Here is a 17,293-nt window from a genome sequence, read left to right on the forward strand (position 1 = left end):
AGATCGACTCAAAATGACATGACAACTAAGAATATTTATAATTTATGGGGTCTCAGACGCATATTTCGAGGTGTTACAAACAGAATGACGAAATTAGTATACCCCCATCCTATGGTGGAGGGTATAAAATATGTATTGTCCGATTTCGTTGAAATTTGTGACAGTAAGTTATGTTAGATCCCTCGACATTTTTGTTTAGTTTGTCACAGATCGGCCAAGGTTTGAAAATAGGTGCCATATAGACCGATCTCTTGATTTAAGCTCTTGGGTCGTTAACAGTTGCATTTATTTTCCGGCTTCGCAGCAATTTGGTAAAGCGAGTTGTGCTAGGCTTCTCAACATCCCAGTTCAATAAGGTCCAGATCGGTACGGATTTGGATATAGTTGCTATATAAACCGATCTCCCGATTTAGGGGTTTTGACCCATAATTTGGCTGAATTTATTAACCGATTTTGCTGAAATTAGGCACAATGAGTGGCGCTACGTACCTCTACATTCGTACCGAGTAGGGTTGAGATCAGTCTATATTTCCATATAACCGCCAATTAAATCCATCTCTCAGTTTAAGTTCTTGGGCTCATTACAGGCGTTTTTATTGCCCGATCGATGAAATTTGGTATAACGAGTTGTGTATCTTTCCCCGACAACCCTGTTCAATATGGATCAGATTGGTCCAGATTTGGATGTAGCTGCCATATATACGGATCTTCTGATTTATGGTTTTAAGTTGATTGGGCGATATTTGGATATAGCTGCCATGTACCGATCTCCCGATTTAGGTTCTTAGGCCCATAAAAGCTGAATTTTTTAACCCATTTATTTGGTACAATGAGTTGTTTTAGACCCTTATATAGCCTGAATATAGTGGAGATCGGACCATATTTAGATATGGTCCATATCTATGTCCATATCTGAGATGAAAAGCTGAAGTTTATTGGGATGAGTATTACACACGGCTTAAGGAATACAATAAGATTACCAGAGCGACAAAACGTGCATCATGGAATATTTTCTGCGAACAGATTGATATCGTTCATGACGCGGTCATGATAAAAAGTTTCTCTCAAAACCCCATGTCCAAACTGAAAATATAGTAGACGATGCCAAGATAAAAGTTTCTCTCAAAACCCCGTGTCCAAACTAAAACTTTAGTAGGCGGCATGGGAGTTAGAGCGGAGGAAACGGAGGACATATTGAGGCTTTTGATGAAAACACATTTTCCTCCGGATACGACGGGACTCATGGAGACACCGGAATCTTTGAATAATGATGTTGATCGAAGCTTTATAATTACGGAACCATTTAAGTCACCCGGACCTGATGGAATGCTTCCGGCGTTACTACAGAAAAAGGCAGACTATCTTGCGCCTCATCTGGCCAATATTTTTTGCATAGCTGGTTCGGGACCTTACTCTTTAGTTGTATTAAAACATCGTCTGCGTAGCAGACGGGTCCAAATCCTTACTCATTCAGCACCCGTAATAGGTCATTTATGGTGATCACCCTTAGGATTGGCGGTAAAATGCCCCTCGTGTGGCGTGCCCTGTGCCACTTTCTCCCTTGTACTTGTATTTATTTCATAGGATCCACAATTTATCCATCTGTTCTATGGTTAATCCAGTCTTCAAGGACCAGGGACTGGCATATACTCCGATAGGCAGGAAGCAAGGGTTTTATTAATACTCATCGAGGGGGCTTTAAGCAACGTGCGGACCGACACACTGATCCAATCCTTAGACCAGTACCGGGTGGACCAGGTCCTTGAAGACTGGATTAACCTTAGAACAGATGGATAAATTGTGGATGAAATAAATACGAGTACAAGGGAGAAAGTGGCACAGGGCACGCCACAGAGGGGCATTTAATCGCCAATCCTAAGGGTGATCACCATAAATGACCTATTACGGATGCTGAATGAGTAAGGATTTGAACCCGTCTGCTACGCAGACGATGGTTTAATACATCTAAGGAGTAAGGTCTCGAACCAGCTATGCAGAAGGGCCGAAAGGGTCTTGCATATGGCATACGACTGGGCTAAACCTAGGGGTTTCAATGTTAACCAAGAAAAAAACGGAATCTGCTTGATCGCGAAGAAGACAAAGGTGGGCCAATTTAATGCACCGCGTTTCCTCAACGAAACGATTTCGATATTTCACCAGATCAAATTCTTAGGAGTGATCTTGGATGGGAATTTGAATTGGAAGTGTCACATTCAGGAGCGTACTGAGAATGCCAACAGATGTTGGGCACTATGTAGACGGGCCGTAGGCTCGAAATGGGGCCTGAATCCTAGGATAGTTCACTGGCTCTACAATAGCGTGATAAGACCAATACTTACTTACGCCTCAGTAGTTTGGTGGACTGCTATGGAGAAAAAAGTGCAACATAAGGACCATACAACAGGTTCAGAGAACATGTTGTCTTGGTATAGGCGGAGCGATGAGGACCACGCCTACTAGGGCACTGGAGACGATTTAAGATATCCGACCCATTGACATACAGATTAAGTGTGAGGCAGCAACTGCGGGTATGAGACTTAAGGCGATGGGAGAATGGATTGAGGTTGGAAGCAGCTCATACCATAGCGGTATAATTTAGGCGAGGATAGGAAACCTGGGAGCAAGGGAAGAGATTTCCGATCGGATCCCTAAGATGATCCTTGAGGTCGAGTGTGAGGCACTGCTGCCAACGGCACAGTCTTGGATTGACGGAACCCTAGTATTGTCATCTGGAAGATCATGTTACACGGATGGATCAAAGCTAGAGGACAGAGTGGGCCCGGGGGTCCACATTGAGAACCTAGAGACTGAGATCTGTTTTAGACTGATAGACCATAACGCGGCCCTGCAGGCGGAGATCCGGGCGATCACAGAATGCGTGAGGTGGTGTGGTGCTAACGTGAGGATGTCGAGCGTGATCATCTTTACGGACACAAAAATTGTCATAAGGGCAATAAACGCGAAACTGTCGGTAGGACAGCGAAAATACTATGGGGTGATCCATATTGTGAAAAGGCGATGCTATTACTGAAAGGATGTAAGAAGGAGGCCAGTAAAGCTATTGGTATCATAACGGGGCCCATAGGACTAAGAGCTGACTTATGTAAAATCGGTGCGGCAAGTTATAGCATGTGAAGGGCATGCGGGCAAAGATGATGAGACGTTGAAGCATTTCCTTTGTCATTTCCCGGCTGTCGCATCTAACAGATACCGGCACTTAGGTGGGGACACAATACCAGACGTGAACACACATAGGGGCTTGGCATGGAAAATAATTGAAAGTAGCACGAAATTCCTAACATAGATTTTCTTTTTCGAGGATACTTTTTTTTAGTATTTAGAGAGCACAACAAGCCGATTCCTGGCTTAGGTGTATGTCGATTGGGGCATGGTGTGGATTAACATACGCACCCTCTTTTCAACCTAACCTATATCGGAGATGATGTGTTTACAAAGTTCGGCCCGGCCGAACTTAAATCGTTTAAGCTTGTCCATAGTTGATACGTATTCATATATCTCAAAATCGACAGGAGTCTGGTTTAGCCCCGGAAGGATGTCAAGACCTAGGTGGCCTATATATGTCTTGACGTTAATGGGGATTTAAATCACTTTGTCGACAAGTGCAAACTGAATGATGTGTACTCTCATTTTACGGTGTCTTATATAAAAACTCACCGTTGACCTTATGGTTAACCTTAGCAGAGCATAATCCTTCCACAAGGACATAGAGTGGAAAACATACTTTAATACTATTTCCCCATAAAGTGTAATAGAAAACACCATGCCCCAATAGTTTTCTCTTCTCTTTGGAGCCTCATTCGCCCTAATCTAATAGCAAAAGGTGAACAGAAGAAACCATGTGCAGAGATCTATTTCAACGATAATGAAAGCAACATGGGATAACAAATGGCCATACTGCCCCGCGGTAAATTCCTTAAAAATGCACAACGCAAAAAGGATGAGCACGAAAAAGAACACAAAGCAGCGGAAAATCAACGAACCATGTATCGACTCTTGAAATGAGGGCTCTCAGTGAGTGAAACTCTAACACATCACCATATCTAGCTGGACAAGACGAATAGAATACAAGTGGGCTGATGTCCAACACTTACCATAATGGGCAGCAACAATTCATGCGTTTCGTTGCCTCGCCACAGATGCGAATCCTGTGGCACATTCGAGATTTCACATTCAAGTGAATTGATTTTCTCCTGCAAGCGGCTGAGTATGCGTGGACGTACGATCGGTTTCAGTGGCGCTTTAGTGGGATTAGTTGAAATGGCCGTAGGCCTAGATGTTTGAGCGATGTCGTAAATGGGCAATATGGAGGCGGATGAGGATGCTTCCGCTTTCCTGCTGTTGCTGCTGCTGCTGCTGAATGCGAACGGAGTTAAGCCGGCAGCCGACATGGCATTTGGAGAAGATGTTAAAGCATTTGATCGGCTTTCCGCTTTGTACACTTCCAAGGGTTTTGCCGTTGTTAAGCCCAATGGATTAGTTGTGTATGGCATTGTGGATGTGGCATCGGCGGCGGCAGGTGTTATTGTTGAAACAGATAGAGATGCTGGGGATTTGGTGCGCATGGTATTAGCGTTGGTGTTGATGTTTGCATTACTTTCTTCACTTGCCTTAATGCTGTTGGTGCTGGGCAACATGCTCTTTATCAACAATTTGGCTTTTTTGAATTCTTTGTGAAACTTTTTCGTTGTCGTCTTCATTGGCAATTCTATGTTGGTGTTGCTGCGGCTGGTAGTGCTGCCCTGGCTTGTGGTAGTGCGGGTGGTGCTGGTGCTGGTGCTGGTACTGGTAGTGGTAGTGGTGCTTGCACTGCTAGTTTTGGGGTTTTGTGTTGTAGATGATGTGCTAGTAGCTGCGGTTTCTATGGTGTCGCCGGAGGAATTTTCTTTATGCTTTGTTGCCTGCACCGTAACTCGTTTGATGGCCAAACTTTTCTGTGGTTGCTCCCTCAGTTCGTGCATTTCTTCCAGTTTGGCTATTTTCGGAGAATGCAAGACCGCAAAACTGTTCAGAGTCAACGAAGATGAAGGTGCCACCACCTCGCCATTCAAGCTGTTGCCATTATTATCCTTAGCCTTGTCATGCGGCTGCTGCTGTTCAGTGTTGTGTAGCTGTTGCTGTGATTGTTTGCTCTTGTGCAGCAACATTTCATTGTACAACTCTTTGCTGTTGTAGAATTTTGTAGTGGAAAATTCCGGTTGTGTTCGGGGCACATGCATGCCAGCCATGGTGTCATGGCCCTGATTTACTGCCACACCGCCACTCCCAGCCATTGGCTCACTGCCTCGCGGGTATTTGTCACCCTCTGCAGTAGCTGCACTCAAATGTTGGCGTGGTTCATTAATGTTGCTGCTAAATTTGGTATTGGCAAAATCAAAATGCTGCATGGCATGCCCGGCATCGCTGGCAATGCGATGCATGGGAAAGTCAAAACTTTTCTTAACACGACGTTCAATGAACTCAACGGGTCTCATTACCACAGCAGCTAGCTGGGCGGCAGGGGCACTGGTAGCAGCATGGCTTTTGCTGGGCTTTTCATGATTCACCAAATGAAGATGAGGCTTAGGCATGAGCTTAACAACTTTCTTTTTCTCCATAGGCCTTGGCGGGGTGTCTGTGGGCTGTTGTTCTGTGGTGGCATCGCTTTTCTTGTCCACTGCCATGTCGGTGGCAAATTCCTTTAACTGGAATTTCTCTTCGATTTCTGTGATGACTCCATCTTCCTCCTGCAGCACTTTGCCAGTGAAATCAACCACTGGAGTGGCTGGATGTAAATAAGGACTCCAATTGATGTTGTGCTCATACGGCTGTCCCAAGTACTTTTTGGATTCTTTGCCCTTGCTACCATAGTGCTGCACTTCGTTGGGCATTAGATTCTGCTTCCATTCTTGTTCCTCGTCCTTGTGTTTGGGTGTGAAAATGGTGCGCTCCAGCAACAGTTTGTTGTTTGCCTCCTGTATGAGGGGTTTGAAATCATCCAGAGATTTTTGATTTTCAGTTTTTGCCAACGCCAACTGGGGAGTTGATGTCATGGGTGTTAATGTGGGGCTGTCACTGGTGGCAATATAAGCGAATTGTATGGAATCGATGACAATTTCCTTTGCCGGTTTCTTGTCATCATCATTCTTAACCTCTTTGGGTGTATGGAGGACCAATGCTGGGGCTGGGCTGTTACTTTGCTGTTCTAAAACTGGCAAAGTTGTAGTCTCCCCTTTCTCATTATCTGTTGCTGATGATGCTATGGCCTCTGTGTTCGTTGTTGCTGCTGTCATTTCCCTTTTGTCATGTATATTCAGTATCTCTGCATTTCCGTTTGCCGTTGCTTGTTGCTGCATATCCGCTTCCTTGAGCCAAGACCCTGGCGTTGCAAATGTCTGTTGCTGTTGCTCTGTTGGTTTCATTGTCGTTGCTGTGATTTGTTGCCGCATTTCGAGGGATTCCTTAGCCGTTGATTCTTTGCTTTGATCTTTTATTTCCTTTTCGCCGCTATTCATTTGTTCCTGAATAGCAGCTATTGTTACTTCGCTATTCACCGTACGATGGGAGGGCAGAGGTGAAGAAGACGCCTCACCTTCTTCGTCTTCGCCAGCTGCTGCTGTTATTGTTGTGGCCGGAGCATTAGAAGATGCCAAGGTTGTTGTTGCTGTGCTCTCAGCAGCTGTAGCAACACTCTCCTCCAAAGGTGTTGAGGCTGGGGCCCCTGTTCCGGTCTCAGCCACGGAGGAGGCCACAAAGATAATGGGTGTTGTGTTTAAATCTGAACCAGTTGCAGCCCCTGTTGTTGCTTTGTCACTAACTGCATTGTCCGTTGTTCTTTTCGCCGTCGTTGTGGCCACAAACAACAAATCATCATCACGCTGAAGTTTTATTTCCGCCGTCAACCCAGTAGGCGGCTGCGACGATGGGGTTTCACCCACCAGCTCCGAAGTCGAGTGCATTGTTGTTAGTTCCTCTTGACTGAAGGCTGGCACAGGAGATGGCGTTAACGTTGCCGCATGGCTTACTGTCAACTCACCAAGAATTAAATTTAAGGTGACTATGAGAACCCATTTGCTAGACATTTTCAAGCAGGCTATTTCAGACTCTTTCATTATATTTTAAATGTTATTATTATAGGGTTTGTTTATGTTTTCTTTAAATTATACTCCTACTACTCCTCGTTTAGGCTTTAAGATTTGATTTTGTTTTCGTTCCCTTTACTCAATGGGAGTATAGGACTATTATCTCATTGGCTTGTCCTTGAAGTTGTGGCCTATGAGAGTGGACATTTCATTTCGCTAAAATTTTCTTAGGTTAGCAGTTTTCGTTTTTGTTGACGACTGATAATTCTGGATTATCCTGTAAAAGAAATGGAAAAACAGACAAAAATTAATTTTATTTTTCATAAGATGAGCAAATATACTAGGGAACAAAAAAATTTATAAAAAGTTTTACATTAAAATAGTTTAAACAAATAATTCGTTGTTAAATGAGCCGCTAGCTGAATTCAGTTGATTCCGCAAATTTTTATACCCTACATCACTGCTGTGGTACTTAACTTAGTGAATTAGTTTGTAACACCCAAAAGGAAGAGATATAGACCCATTGATAAGTATAACGATCGACTCAGAATTACTTTCTGATTCGATTTAGCAATGTCCGCCTGTCTGTCTGTCTGTACGTCTGTCCATGTTAATTTGTGTACAAACTACAGGTCGCAATTTTCATTCGATCGTCTTCAAATTTGGTTTGGGCATGTTTTTCGGCTTAGAGACGAAGCCTATTGAAATTGCAAAAAATCGGTTACGATTTGGATATAGCTCCCATATATATGTTCGTCCGATTTGCAGTAATACTGCGATAAAATGGTCATTTATTAACTGATTCTCTTGAAATTTGGCAGAAGGGACTCTCTCTTAACTCTCGACATTACTGGTGAATTTTATGGAAATCGGTTCAGATTTAGATATAGTTCTCATATATATATATCGCCCGATTTTCACTACTAGAGCCACTGCAAGCGCATTTATTGATCAATCTTCCCAAAATTTTGTACAACGACTTTCCTCGACGACATCCACAATGTCTATAAAGTTTGCTCGAAATCGGTTCAGATTTAGACATGGCTCCCAAAAATATGTTCGCCCGATTTGCAGTAAAATTGCAATTAAATGGTCATTTATTAGCTGATTCTCTTGAAATTTGTTAGGAAGGATTTTCTCTTGACTCTCGACATTACTGGTGAATTTCAATGAAATCGGTTTAGAGTTAGATATAGCTGTCATATATGTATATCGCCAATTTTTACTTTTAGAGTTACAGCAAGCACATTTATTGACCAATCTTGCCAAAATTTTGCACAACGGTTTCATCGACAATGGCCTTCTGAAAAATTTGCTCGTAATTGGTTCAGATTTAGATATAGCTCCCATATATATGTTCATCAGATTTTGGTTAATTTGCATTAATGTTGTCATTTGTCAACCGTATTTATGCCAGTTTGAACATATTTGCTCGAAATCTGATACGGATTGTTTAATAACCTATCTAAAAAAATCCGCCGAGGTCCATCAAAATTGGTTCAAAATTGGATATAGGTCCTACATTGTATTTATAGGGTAGGTGTAGGGTATTATACAGTCGGCACCGCCCGACTTTTGCCCTTCCTTACTGGTTCAACATAAGTTATTACAGTTTGAACATACGGATTGTTTAATGTTCCATTTGAAAACATCCGCCGAAGTCCATTTAATTGGTTCAGAATTAGATATAGTTCCCAGCTTGTACTTATAGGTGAAGGGTATTATACAGCTGGCACAGCCCAACTTTTTTTCTTTCCTTATAGGTATGCGTCGGAGTCGAGCAAATTACCTCGACTCCGACTACGGAATCTTCGGTACCCACCACCACGGATTCCGCTAAAAATTTACGCTTATTAACTGAGTTTGTATTTGAATTATTTTGGTCTCAGGTAGTCATATCGGGATATTTAGGGGGGCCTTTATAACCATATTGACCGATTCGGATCATACTTGGCATGGATGTTGAAAGTCATAACATAAGTCTTTGTTCTAAGTTTCAGCCAATTTAGGCTTCTAAGGTCTGAAGAAATCAAATCCGAGAATTGGTTTATATGGGGGCTATATCTGTTTATAGACCGATTCAGATCATACTTGGTATGAATGTTGAAAGTCATAACTCAAGCCTTTGTTTTAAACAACAGCCACATCGGATGAAAATTTAAGCTTCTAAGGGCTCAAGGAGTCAAATCCAGGGATCGGTTTATATGGGGGCTATCTCTGTTTGTAGACCGATTCGTATCATACTTGGCGTAGATGTTAAAAGTCATAACATCGGATGACAATTGTGGCTTCTAGGGTCTCAAGAAGTCATATCGTGGAATTGGTTTATATGGGGGGTTTATATCAGTTCATAGACTGTCTAAGTTTGTACTTGGCATGGATGTTGGAAGTCATAACACCAGTCTTTGTTTCAAATATCCGCCAAATCGGATGAAAATTGAGGCGTCAAAAAGTCAAATATGGGGATCGGTTTATATGGGGTTAATGTATGTTAAAAGACCGATTCAGATTAAACTTGGCATGGATGTTTGTAGTCATAACACCAGTCTTTGTTCCAAATTTCAGCCAAATCGAGGCTTCTAGGGACTCAAAAAGTCAAATCCGGGGATTGGTTTATATGGAGGCTATATCTGTTTATAGACCGAGATCATACTTGGCATATTAAAAGTCATAACATAAGTCTTTGTTTCAAATTTTAACCAAATCGGATGACAATTGAGGCTTATAGGGGCTCAAGAAGTCAAATTCGGGGATCGGTTTATATGGTTGCTATATCTGTTTATAGGCCGATTCGGATTATACTCTTCATGGATGTAAGTTAAGTTTTTGTTCTAAATTGCAACCAAATCGGTTGAAGTTTAAGGCTCCTAAGGGCTCAAGCAGTCAAATCGGGGGATCGGTTTATATAGGAACTATTTCCAGAACTGAACCGATATGGCCCATTTGCCATTCCCAATAACCTTCATCAATAAGAAGTATTAGTGTAAAATTTCATGCGACTAGCTTTACGTGCTCGGCCGCTATCAAGATTTCCACAGACGAATGTGGCTGGATCAACCCAGAATATCGAGAAAATTCAGAATATATATACTTTATAGGGTCGAAGATCAAGTGTTACAAACGGAATGTGTTAAGTGTTACAAACTGAATGACTAGATAAGTATACGCCCATCCTATGGTGGTAGGTATAAACATTTTGTGCTTGAAGTCGTGTAAAAATTTCTAGAATCAAATTCTGCTCTCAAGCACCCTTTATTACAATATTACAGTCATTCATATTCGTTTTTTTTTTTATTGCTTTTTGGGTTGATAGGTGTGGACCCTTGACCCCAAATTTTATTTTAGATTGCTACATCGATTTTGCATAAGTAGGCTCGTAATCCTATGTGTCCTGTTATGACACCGAAAGCTATGAAGACCTCCTTCTTACTTCCTTTCAGTAATAGCCTCGTCTTCTCCCGATGCGGATCTCCCCATAGGAATTTCGTTATTCAACGGACCGTTTCGATGTTCGTTTGTCGAACTCGTCGACCCGAAAGATTTCGCGTAAACCAAGTTAATTGACGGCAGACCTCTGCCCAATCGTCCGTTCTTTCATTTCGCCTTACTAGGTTATAACCCAACACCGAAACTATGCGGATTGTGCTAAGCTCGGAGAAGGCGTTTATCTCCTTCGTACACTCCAAGACTGTTCGAGACCTTACCACCCTGTTGCTATTGTCCTAATGGCCAGTTTACTGTCCGTAAAGACGTTCACACTTAACATCCTGGCGTAAATACCACACCATGTCACGTATTCCGTGGACGCCCGAATCTCCGCCTGCATTACCGTTTTTTGGTCAGGTAGTTCAAGACAGATCTGTTCCTGCGTTCTTAATGTAGAACCCAAGGCCCACTCTGTCCTCTAGCTTTGATCCAATCAAAGCGTGAACTTACAGATACCAATGCCAGAGCTACATCAATCCAAGACTGTTCTATTGGCAGCAGTGACTCGCACTCGTCCTTATATGTCGTCTCAGATATACGATACGAAACCTCTTCCATTCATTCTAGGTTAACTAACGTCACCTCGATTATACCACGATGGTATAATATGCTTCTAATATAATTAATCTATTCTCCCATTGCCTTATACACCGATATGAAATCTTGACTTCTTGAGCCTGTTAAAGGCGCAAATATTATCCGATTTGGCTGAAATTTTGTACAACGGCTTCTCCCATGACCTTTAACATACGTGTCGAATATGGCATGAATCGGTTTATAGCCTAATCAATATTCTTTTATCCTTTGTTTGCCTAAAAAGAGATACCGTGGAAAGAGTTCTACAGATACGATCCACGGTGGAGGTTATATAAGATTCGGCCCGGCCGAACTTAGCACACTTTTACTTGTTTTCTTTAGCACAAATTCTGTAATGATAAGCCTTCGCTTCACCTCATTATTCCAATATTCCGGTGTCTCCGTGAGTCCAGTCGTATGCTGTGGAAAATGCGTTTTCATCAAAAGGCTCAACGTGGCTCAAGACAGATCTGTTCCTGCGTTCTTAATGTAGAACCCAAGGCCCACTCTGTCCTCTAGCTTTGATCCAATCAAAGCGTGAACTTACAGATAGCAATGCCAGAGCTACATCAATCCAAGACTGTTCTATTGGCAGCAGTGACTCGCACTCGTCCTTATATGTCGTCTCAGATATACGATACGAAACCTCTTCCATTCATTCTAGGTTAACTAACGTCACCTCGATTATACCACGATGGTATAATATGCTTCTAATATAATTAATCTATTCTCCCATTGCCTTAAGTCTCATAGCCGCAGTGAGTGTTTCACACTTTATCTGTATGTCTATGGGTCGAATACATAGAATATTTTTCAGTGCCCTAGTGGATGTGGTTCTCATCTCTCAACCTGTTGTATTATCCTTATGTTTGCAAATTTTCTCCATAAAAGTCCAGAGGCTTAAGGAGGTATTGGTCTTATCACGCTCCTGCAGAGCCAGTGAACTATCCTCGGATTCAGGCCCCATTTCGAACCTACGGCCCGTCTACATAGTGCCCAACAACTGTGAGCCTTCTCAGTACGCTCCTGAATGTGATAGTTCCAGTTCAGTTTCCTGTCCAAGATCACACCTAAGTATTTTATCTTGTCAGATATCGAAATCGTTTCGTAGAGGAAACGTGGTGCGTCAAATTGGCCCACCTTCGCCTTCCTCGTGAACAGGCATATTTCTGTCCACTCTGAGTTAACATTGAGACCTTTAGGTCTAGCCCAGTCATATGCCATATGCAAGACACTTTCGGTCCTTCTGCATAGCTCGTTCGAATCGTTACCCCTTAGAAGTATTATAACATCGCCCGTCATAGCAGACGGGTTCAAATCTCTCAGTCAGTCAGTCAGCATCCGAAATAAGTAATTTATGGTGGTCACCCATAGGAATGAGGCGATAAAATGCCCCCCTGCGACGTGCCTTGTGCCACATTCTCCCTTGTATTTATGCCATGGGATACACAATCTATTCCCACCTGTCCCTTAGCATATGGTTTATCCAGTCTCTAAGGATCGGGTCCACCCGGTACTGGTCTAAGGATTGGATCAGTGTGTCGGTCGGCACATTGTTGAAAGCCCCCTCGATGTCAATGCATACCTCCAGTGTGTATGTTTTGGCATCGAAGAATTTTTCTATGTTATGCCCAACCTCGTGCTGGGCAGTCTCCACCGACCTTTCCTTGACATAGGCATGTTTTTTTATATTGGAACAATGAGCTGGATGCCTTACTCTTTATCATGATATCCACAATACATTTCATGGTTTTGAGTAGAAAGGACGTAAATCTTAGATATCTATGAGACTTTGGTGTCGTATAAATTGCATCGTCAAGCTTGGATATAAATATCTCCCTTGCCTGCTTAAAAGCTCTCGGGGTATATGCGAGTCCTAGACATGTTGTGAAAATAGCGGCCAAGTTGAGCGCTAAATAATCTCCCTCTTTCTGTAGTAACGCAGTTAAAAATTCCATCAGCTGCGGGATCATCCACCATGAGTAAACTAATTTTGTCATTCTGTTTGTAACTTCTCGAAATATTCGCCTAAGACCTTATAAAGTATATATACGTCCGTCCGTCTGTCTGTCGAAAGCACGCTAACTTTCGAAGGAGTAAAGCTAGCCGCTTGAAATTTTGCACAAATACTTCTTATTAGTGTAGATTAGTTAGGTTTGTAAATGGGCTATAACGGTCCACGTTTTGATATAGCTGCCATATAAACCGATCTGGGATCTTGAATTCTTGAGTCGCTAGAGGGCATAATTCTTATCGGATTTGGCTGAAATTTTGCATAGGGTGTTTTATTATGACTTCCAACAACTACGGTAACAATGGTTGAAATCGGTAAATAACCTGATATAGCTGCCATATAAACCGATCTGGGGTCTTGACTTCTTGAGCGTCTAGAGTGCGCAATTCGTATCCGATTTGGCTGAAATTTTGCACGACGTGTTTTGTTATGACTTCCAAAAACTGTGTTAAGAATAGTTCAAATCGGTCCATAACCTGATATAGCTGCCATATAAACCGATCTGGGGTCTTGACTTGACTTGACTTCTTGAGCCGCTAGATGGCACAATTCTTATCCGATTTGACTTAAATTTTGCATGAGGTGTTTTAGTATGACTTCCAACAATTGTGTTAAGTATGGTTGAAATCGGTCTGTAACCTGATACAGCTGTCATTTAAACCCATCTGGAATCTTGACTTCTTGAGCCGCTAGAGGGCACAATTCTTATCCGATTTTGCTGAAATTTTGCACGACGTGTTTTGTTATGACTTCCAAAAACTGCGTTAAGAATAGTTCAAATCGGTCCATAACCTGATATAGCTGCCATATAAACCGATCTGGGGTCTTGACTTCTTGAGCCACTAGAGGACGCAATTATCATGCGAGATGACTGAAATTTAGCATGAGGTATTTTGTTATGACTTTCAACAACTGTACTAAGAATAGTTCAAATCGGTCCATAACCTGATATAGCTGTCATATAAACCGATCTGGTGTCTTGACTTCTTGAGCCTCTACAGGGATCAAGTATTATCCGATTTGGCTGAAATTTTGCACGACATGTTTTGTTACGACTTCTAACAACTGTATTAAGAATGGTTCAAATCGGTCCATAATCAGATATAGCTGCCATATATACCGATCAGGGGTTTTGACTTCGTGATCCACTAGAGGGTGCAATTATTATCCGATTTAGCTGAAAGTTTGCATGAGGTGTTTTGTTATGACTGTCAATAACTGTACTAAGAATAGTTCAAATCGGTCCATAACCTGATATAGCTGCCATATAAACCGATCTGGTGTCTTGACTTCTTCAGCCTCTACAGGAAGCAAGTATTATCCAATTTGGCTGAAATTTTGTACAACGGCTTCTTAGCACGCTTTTACTTGTTTTCTTTACCACAAATTCTGTAATGATGAGCCTTCGCTTCACTTCATTATTCCTATATTCCGGTTTCTCCGTGAGCCCAGTCGTATGCTGTGGAAAATGAGTTTTCATCAAAAGACTCTACGTGTCTTCTATTCCGTTTCAGTTTGGACATGAGTTTTTGAGAGACGTTTTTGGCGGCTTCATTAATAATATCGACCTGTTCCTATAAAAGCTTCTCGTATACCAATTAACTTTCGCCTTTTCACGCCGTGCTCTGTTATAAAGTCCAAGTACGTCTTTCCCAATGCTGCGAATCTCCACAATCATTCAGTGTTTTTTATGGACTGTTTTCCTTCCTTCGTAGGGCAGAGGTTAGCATATCCGCTTATAACGCTGAACACCTGGGTTCGTATATTGGTAAGATCAAAAAAAATTTTCAGGGGTGGTTTTCCTATCCTAATACTGGCAACATTTGTGAGATACTATGCCATGCAAAAACTTCACTCCAAAGAGGTGTCGCACTGCGGCACGCCGTTCGGACTCGGCTATAAATACGAGGCCCCTTATCATTGAGCTTAAACTTGAATGGGACTGCACTCATTGATATGGGAGGAGTTTACCCCAGTTCCTTAGTGGGATGTTCATGGGCAAATTTGCAATTTTGATTTCCTTTCTTGAAGAGGACATAAAGCTTCGAGAGACCCTACTATTACAATCGCAATCCAGTTGACATTGTCGAAAATGACCTCTAAGCTTGGACAATCATAAATATTTGCTCAGTCTTTCTCTGAGTAAAATGCAAATTTGCCCATGAACATTGCACAAGGGAACAGGGGCAAACTTTCTCTGGGTAGTCTTCCGAATTTGATCCAGTTGATTTTGCCCTTATTCTGGAAGATTATCGCATTCGGCACTGGCCGTGCTATTCTAAAACTAATTTTTCTCAATTTCCTGACTGTGCCACTGTAGCGCAAAGGTTAGCATGTCCACCTATGATGCTGAACACCTGGGTTCGAATCCTGGCGAGACCATCAGAAAAAATTTTCAGCGGTGGTTTTCCCCTCCTATTGCTGGCAACATTTGTGAGGTACTATGCCATGTAAAACTTGTATCCAAAGAGGTGTCGCACTGCGGCACGCCGTTCGGACTCATTGATATGTCAGAAGTTTGCCCCTGTTCCTAAGACGAATGTTCATGGGCAAAATTTCCAATTTTGGGTTGTTCATATTAAGATTGCTCGAATGGTACATAATCAGCACAGCTTTCAAAGAATACCTTATACCCTGTAATATCCTTTGCGGTATAATATCTGTTGTCCAGTGTTAACTATTGTTTATTCATTTTGTTTTTGTGAAGTTGTCAGATTTTAAGCTTGCTTTAATGGATTTTAGTTAATTGCATTGTTTGTGGTTAATTTCATTTTCGTATTATCTATTTTGAATGACAAGGACAATGTAAAACCCTCAAGTCTCCAACAACAACAACAACAACAAGAAGGGGAAAAAATAGCAGCAGCATCAGAACTACCACAACCAACAACAACAATAGGGATAATAATAAAAATGACGACAATGATTATGATGGTGGGATGATGACGATGGAATTTGCGGCTGCCATCAGCAGATTTTATTTGCCTTCAAATATTTACCCAAAATGAATGTTATTAATTTAATGGCTTCGAAAGGACCAAGGACCCCCATAATCTTTGCCATAGAAATATTGCGCTTGTTCATTTTTTTTCTTCTTTCTAATTCTGATGATGGCGCTGCTGTCATCTGGCTGGGGTTCAAGGCTATCTCATATTTTTAGCTTGTTTGTCGTTATTTTCGCTTTTTGCGCTTTGCTGGATATTTAATTGTGCTCATCATTTTTATTTACCCCACCCCACCGCACCCCTAGCCACAGCATCAGACTGAAATCTAAGATTAATCGAGTGATTAATCGGAAAGGATGACATCCCCACTGAAGCGTATAAATATTCAACATTCTGGCACAATCAACAATCGGCCAAAGCAAAGATTAACAAATCTTCTAGATTATGATTGTGTCGTTTGATGGATGGTCATCATTATTCCGACCTATTGTGGCTTTTCAAAACGATTTGTTATAGAGCCAAGAATAAGAATGTTATTTGGCGTTGAATTGTGATTGATGCTAAAAAGGGGAAAAACGTATAGGGATATCTAAGGATGGACATAAGGGAATATGTTTGTGTCTGGGTCATAGCATTTGTTGGATTCCTGGTGCAGTTACATATTAGAGCCAACAGGCGCACTGTTTATTAATATATCTACCATCATAAGAGTAAGTTCTGCATATCATGTCGAAATGAAATAAGTTGAAGCGTGCTAAGTTCAGCCGGGCCGAATCTTATATACCCTCCGCCATGGATCGCATTTGTTGAGTTCTTTGTCCGTTATTTCTCCGTAGACAAACAAAGAATAATGAATAAGAAATGTTATGATATTGAATGATATTGGGTAATATTTCAGTCCATTCGGATAAGAATTGCGCCTTGTAGGGGCTCAAGAAGCATAATAGGGAGATCGGTTTATATGGGAGGTGTATTAGGCTATATTGACCATATTGAACACGTATATTGTAGGTCGTGGGAGAAGTCGTTGTACAAAATTTCAGCCAAATCGGATAAGTATTACAACTTCTAGAAGCTTAAAAAGTCATGATCCCAGATCGGTTTATATGGCAGCTATATCAGGTTATGAACCGATTTGAACAACACTTAGCACAGTTGTTGGAAGTCATAAAAAAGCACCTCTTGCAATATTT

At 41.8% G+C, this 17,293-nt stretch overlaps 1 protein-coding gene across 1 annotated transcript in view; it reads right to left on the reverse strand.

Moving 5' to 3' along the window:
* LOC106088597 (serine-rich adhesin for platelets) overlaps window positions 1-17,293 on the reverse strand; it is a 243,504-nt gene that overhangs the window by 165,147 nt on the left and 61,064 nt on the right. The window contains exon 2 of the mRNA XM_059364655.1: window positions 4,113-7,356. Coding sequence (XP_059220638.1) covers window positions 4,113-7,109 — 2,997 coding nt within the window. The 5' untranslated portion in view covers window positions 7,110-7,356. The remainder of the gene's footprint in view (window positions 1-4,112; window positions 7,357-17,293) is intronic.

Source organism: Stomoxys calcitrans, chromosome 3 (genome assembly GCF_963082655.1).
Source record: "Stomoxys calcitrans chromosome 3, idStoCalc2.1, whole genome shotgun sequence".
Lineage (NCBI taxonomy): Eukaryota > Metazoa > Arthropoda > Insecta > Diptera > Muscidae > Stomoxys > Stomoxys calcitrans.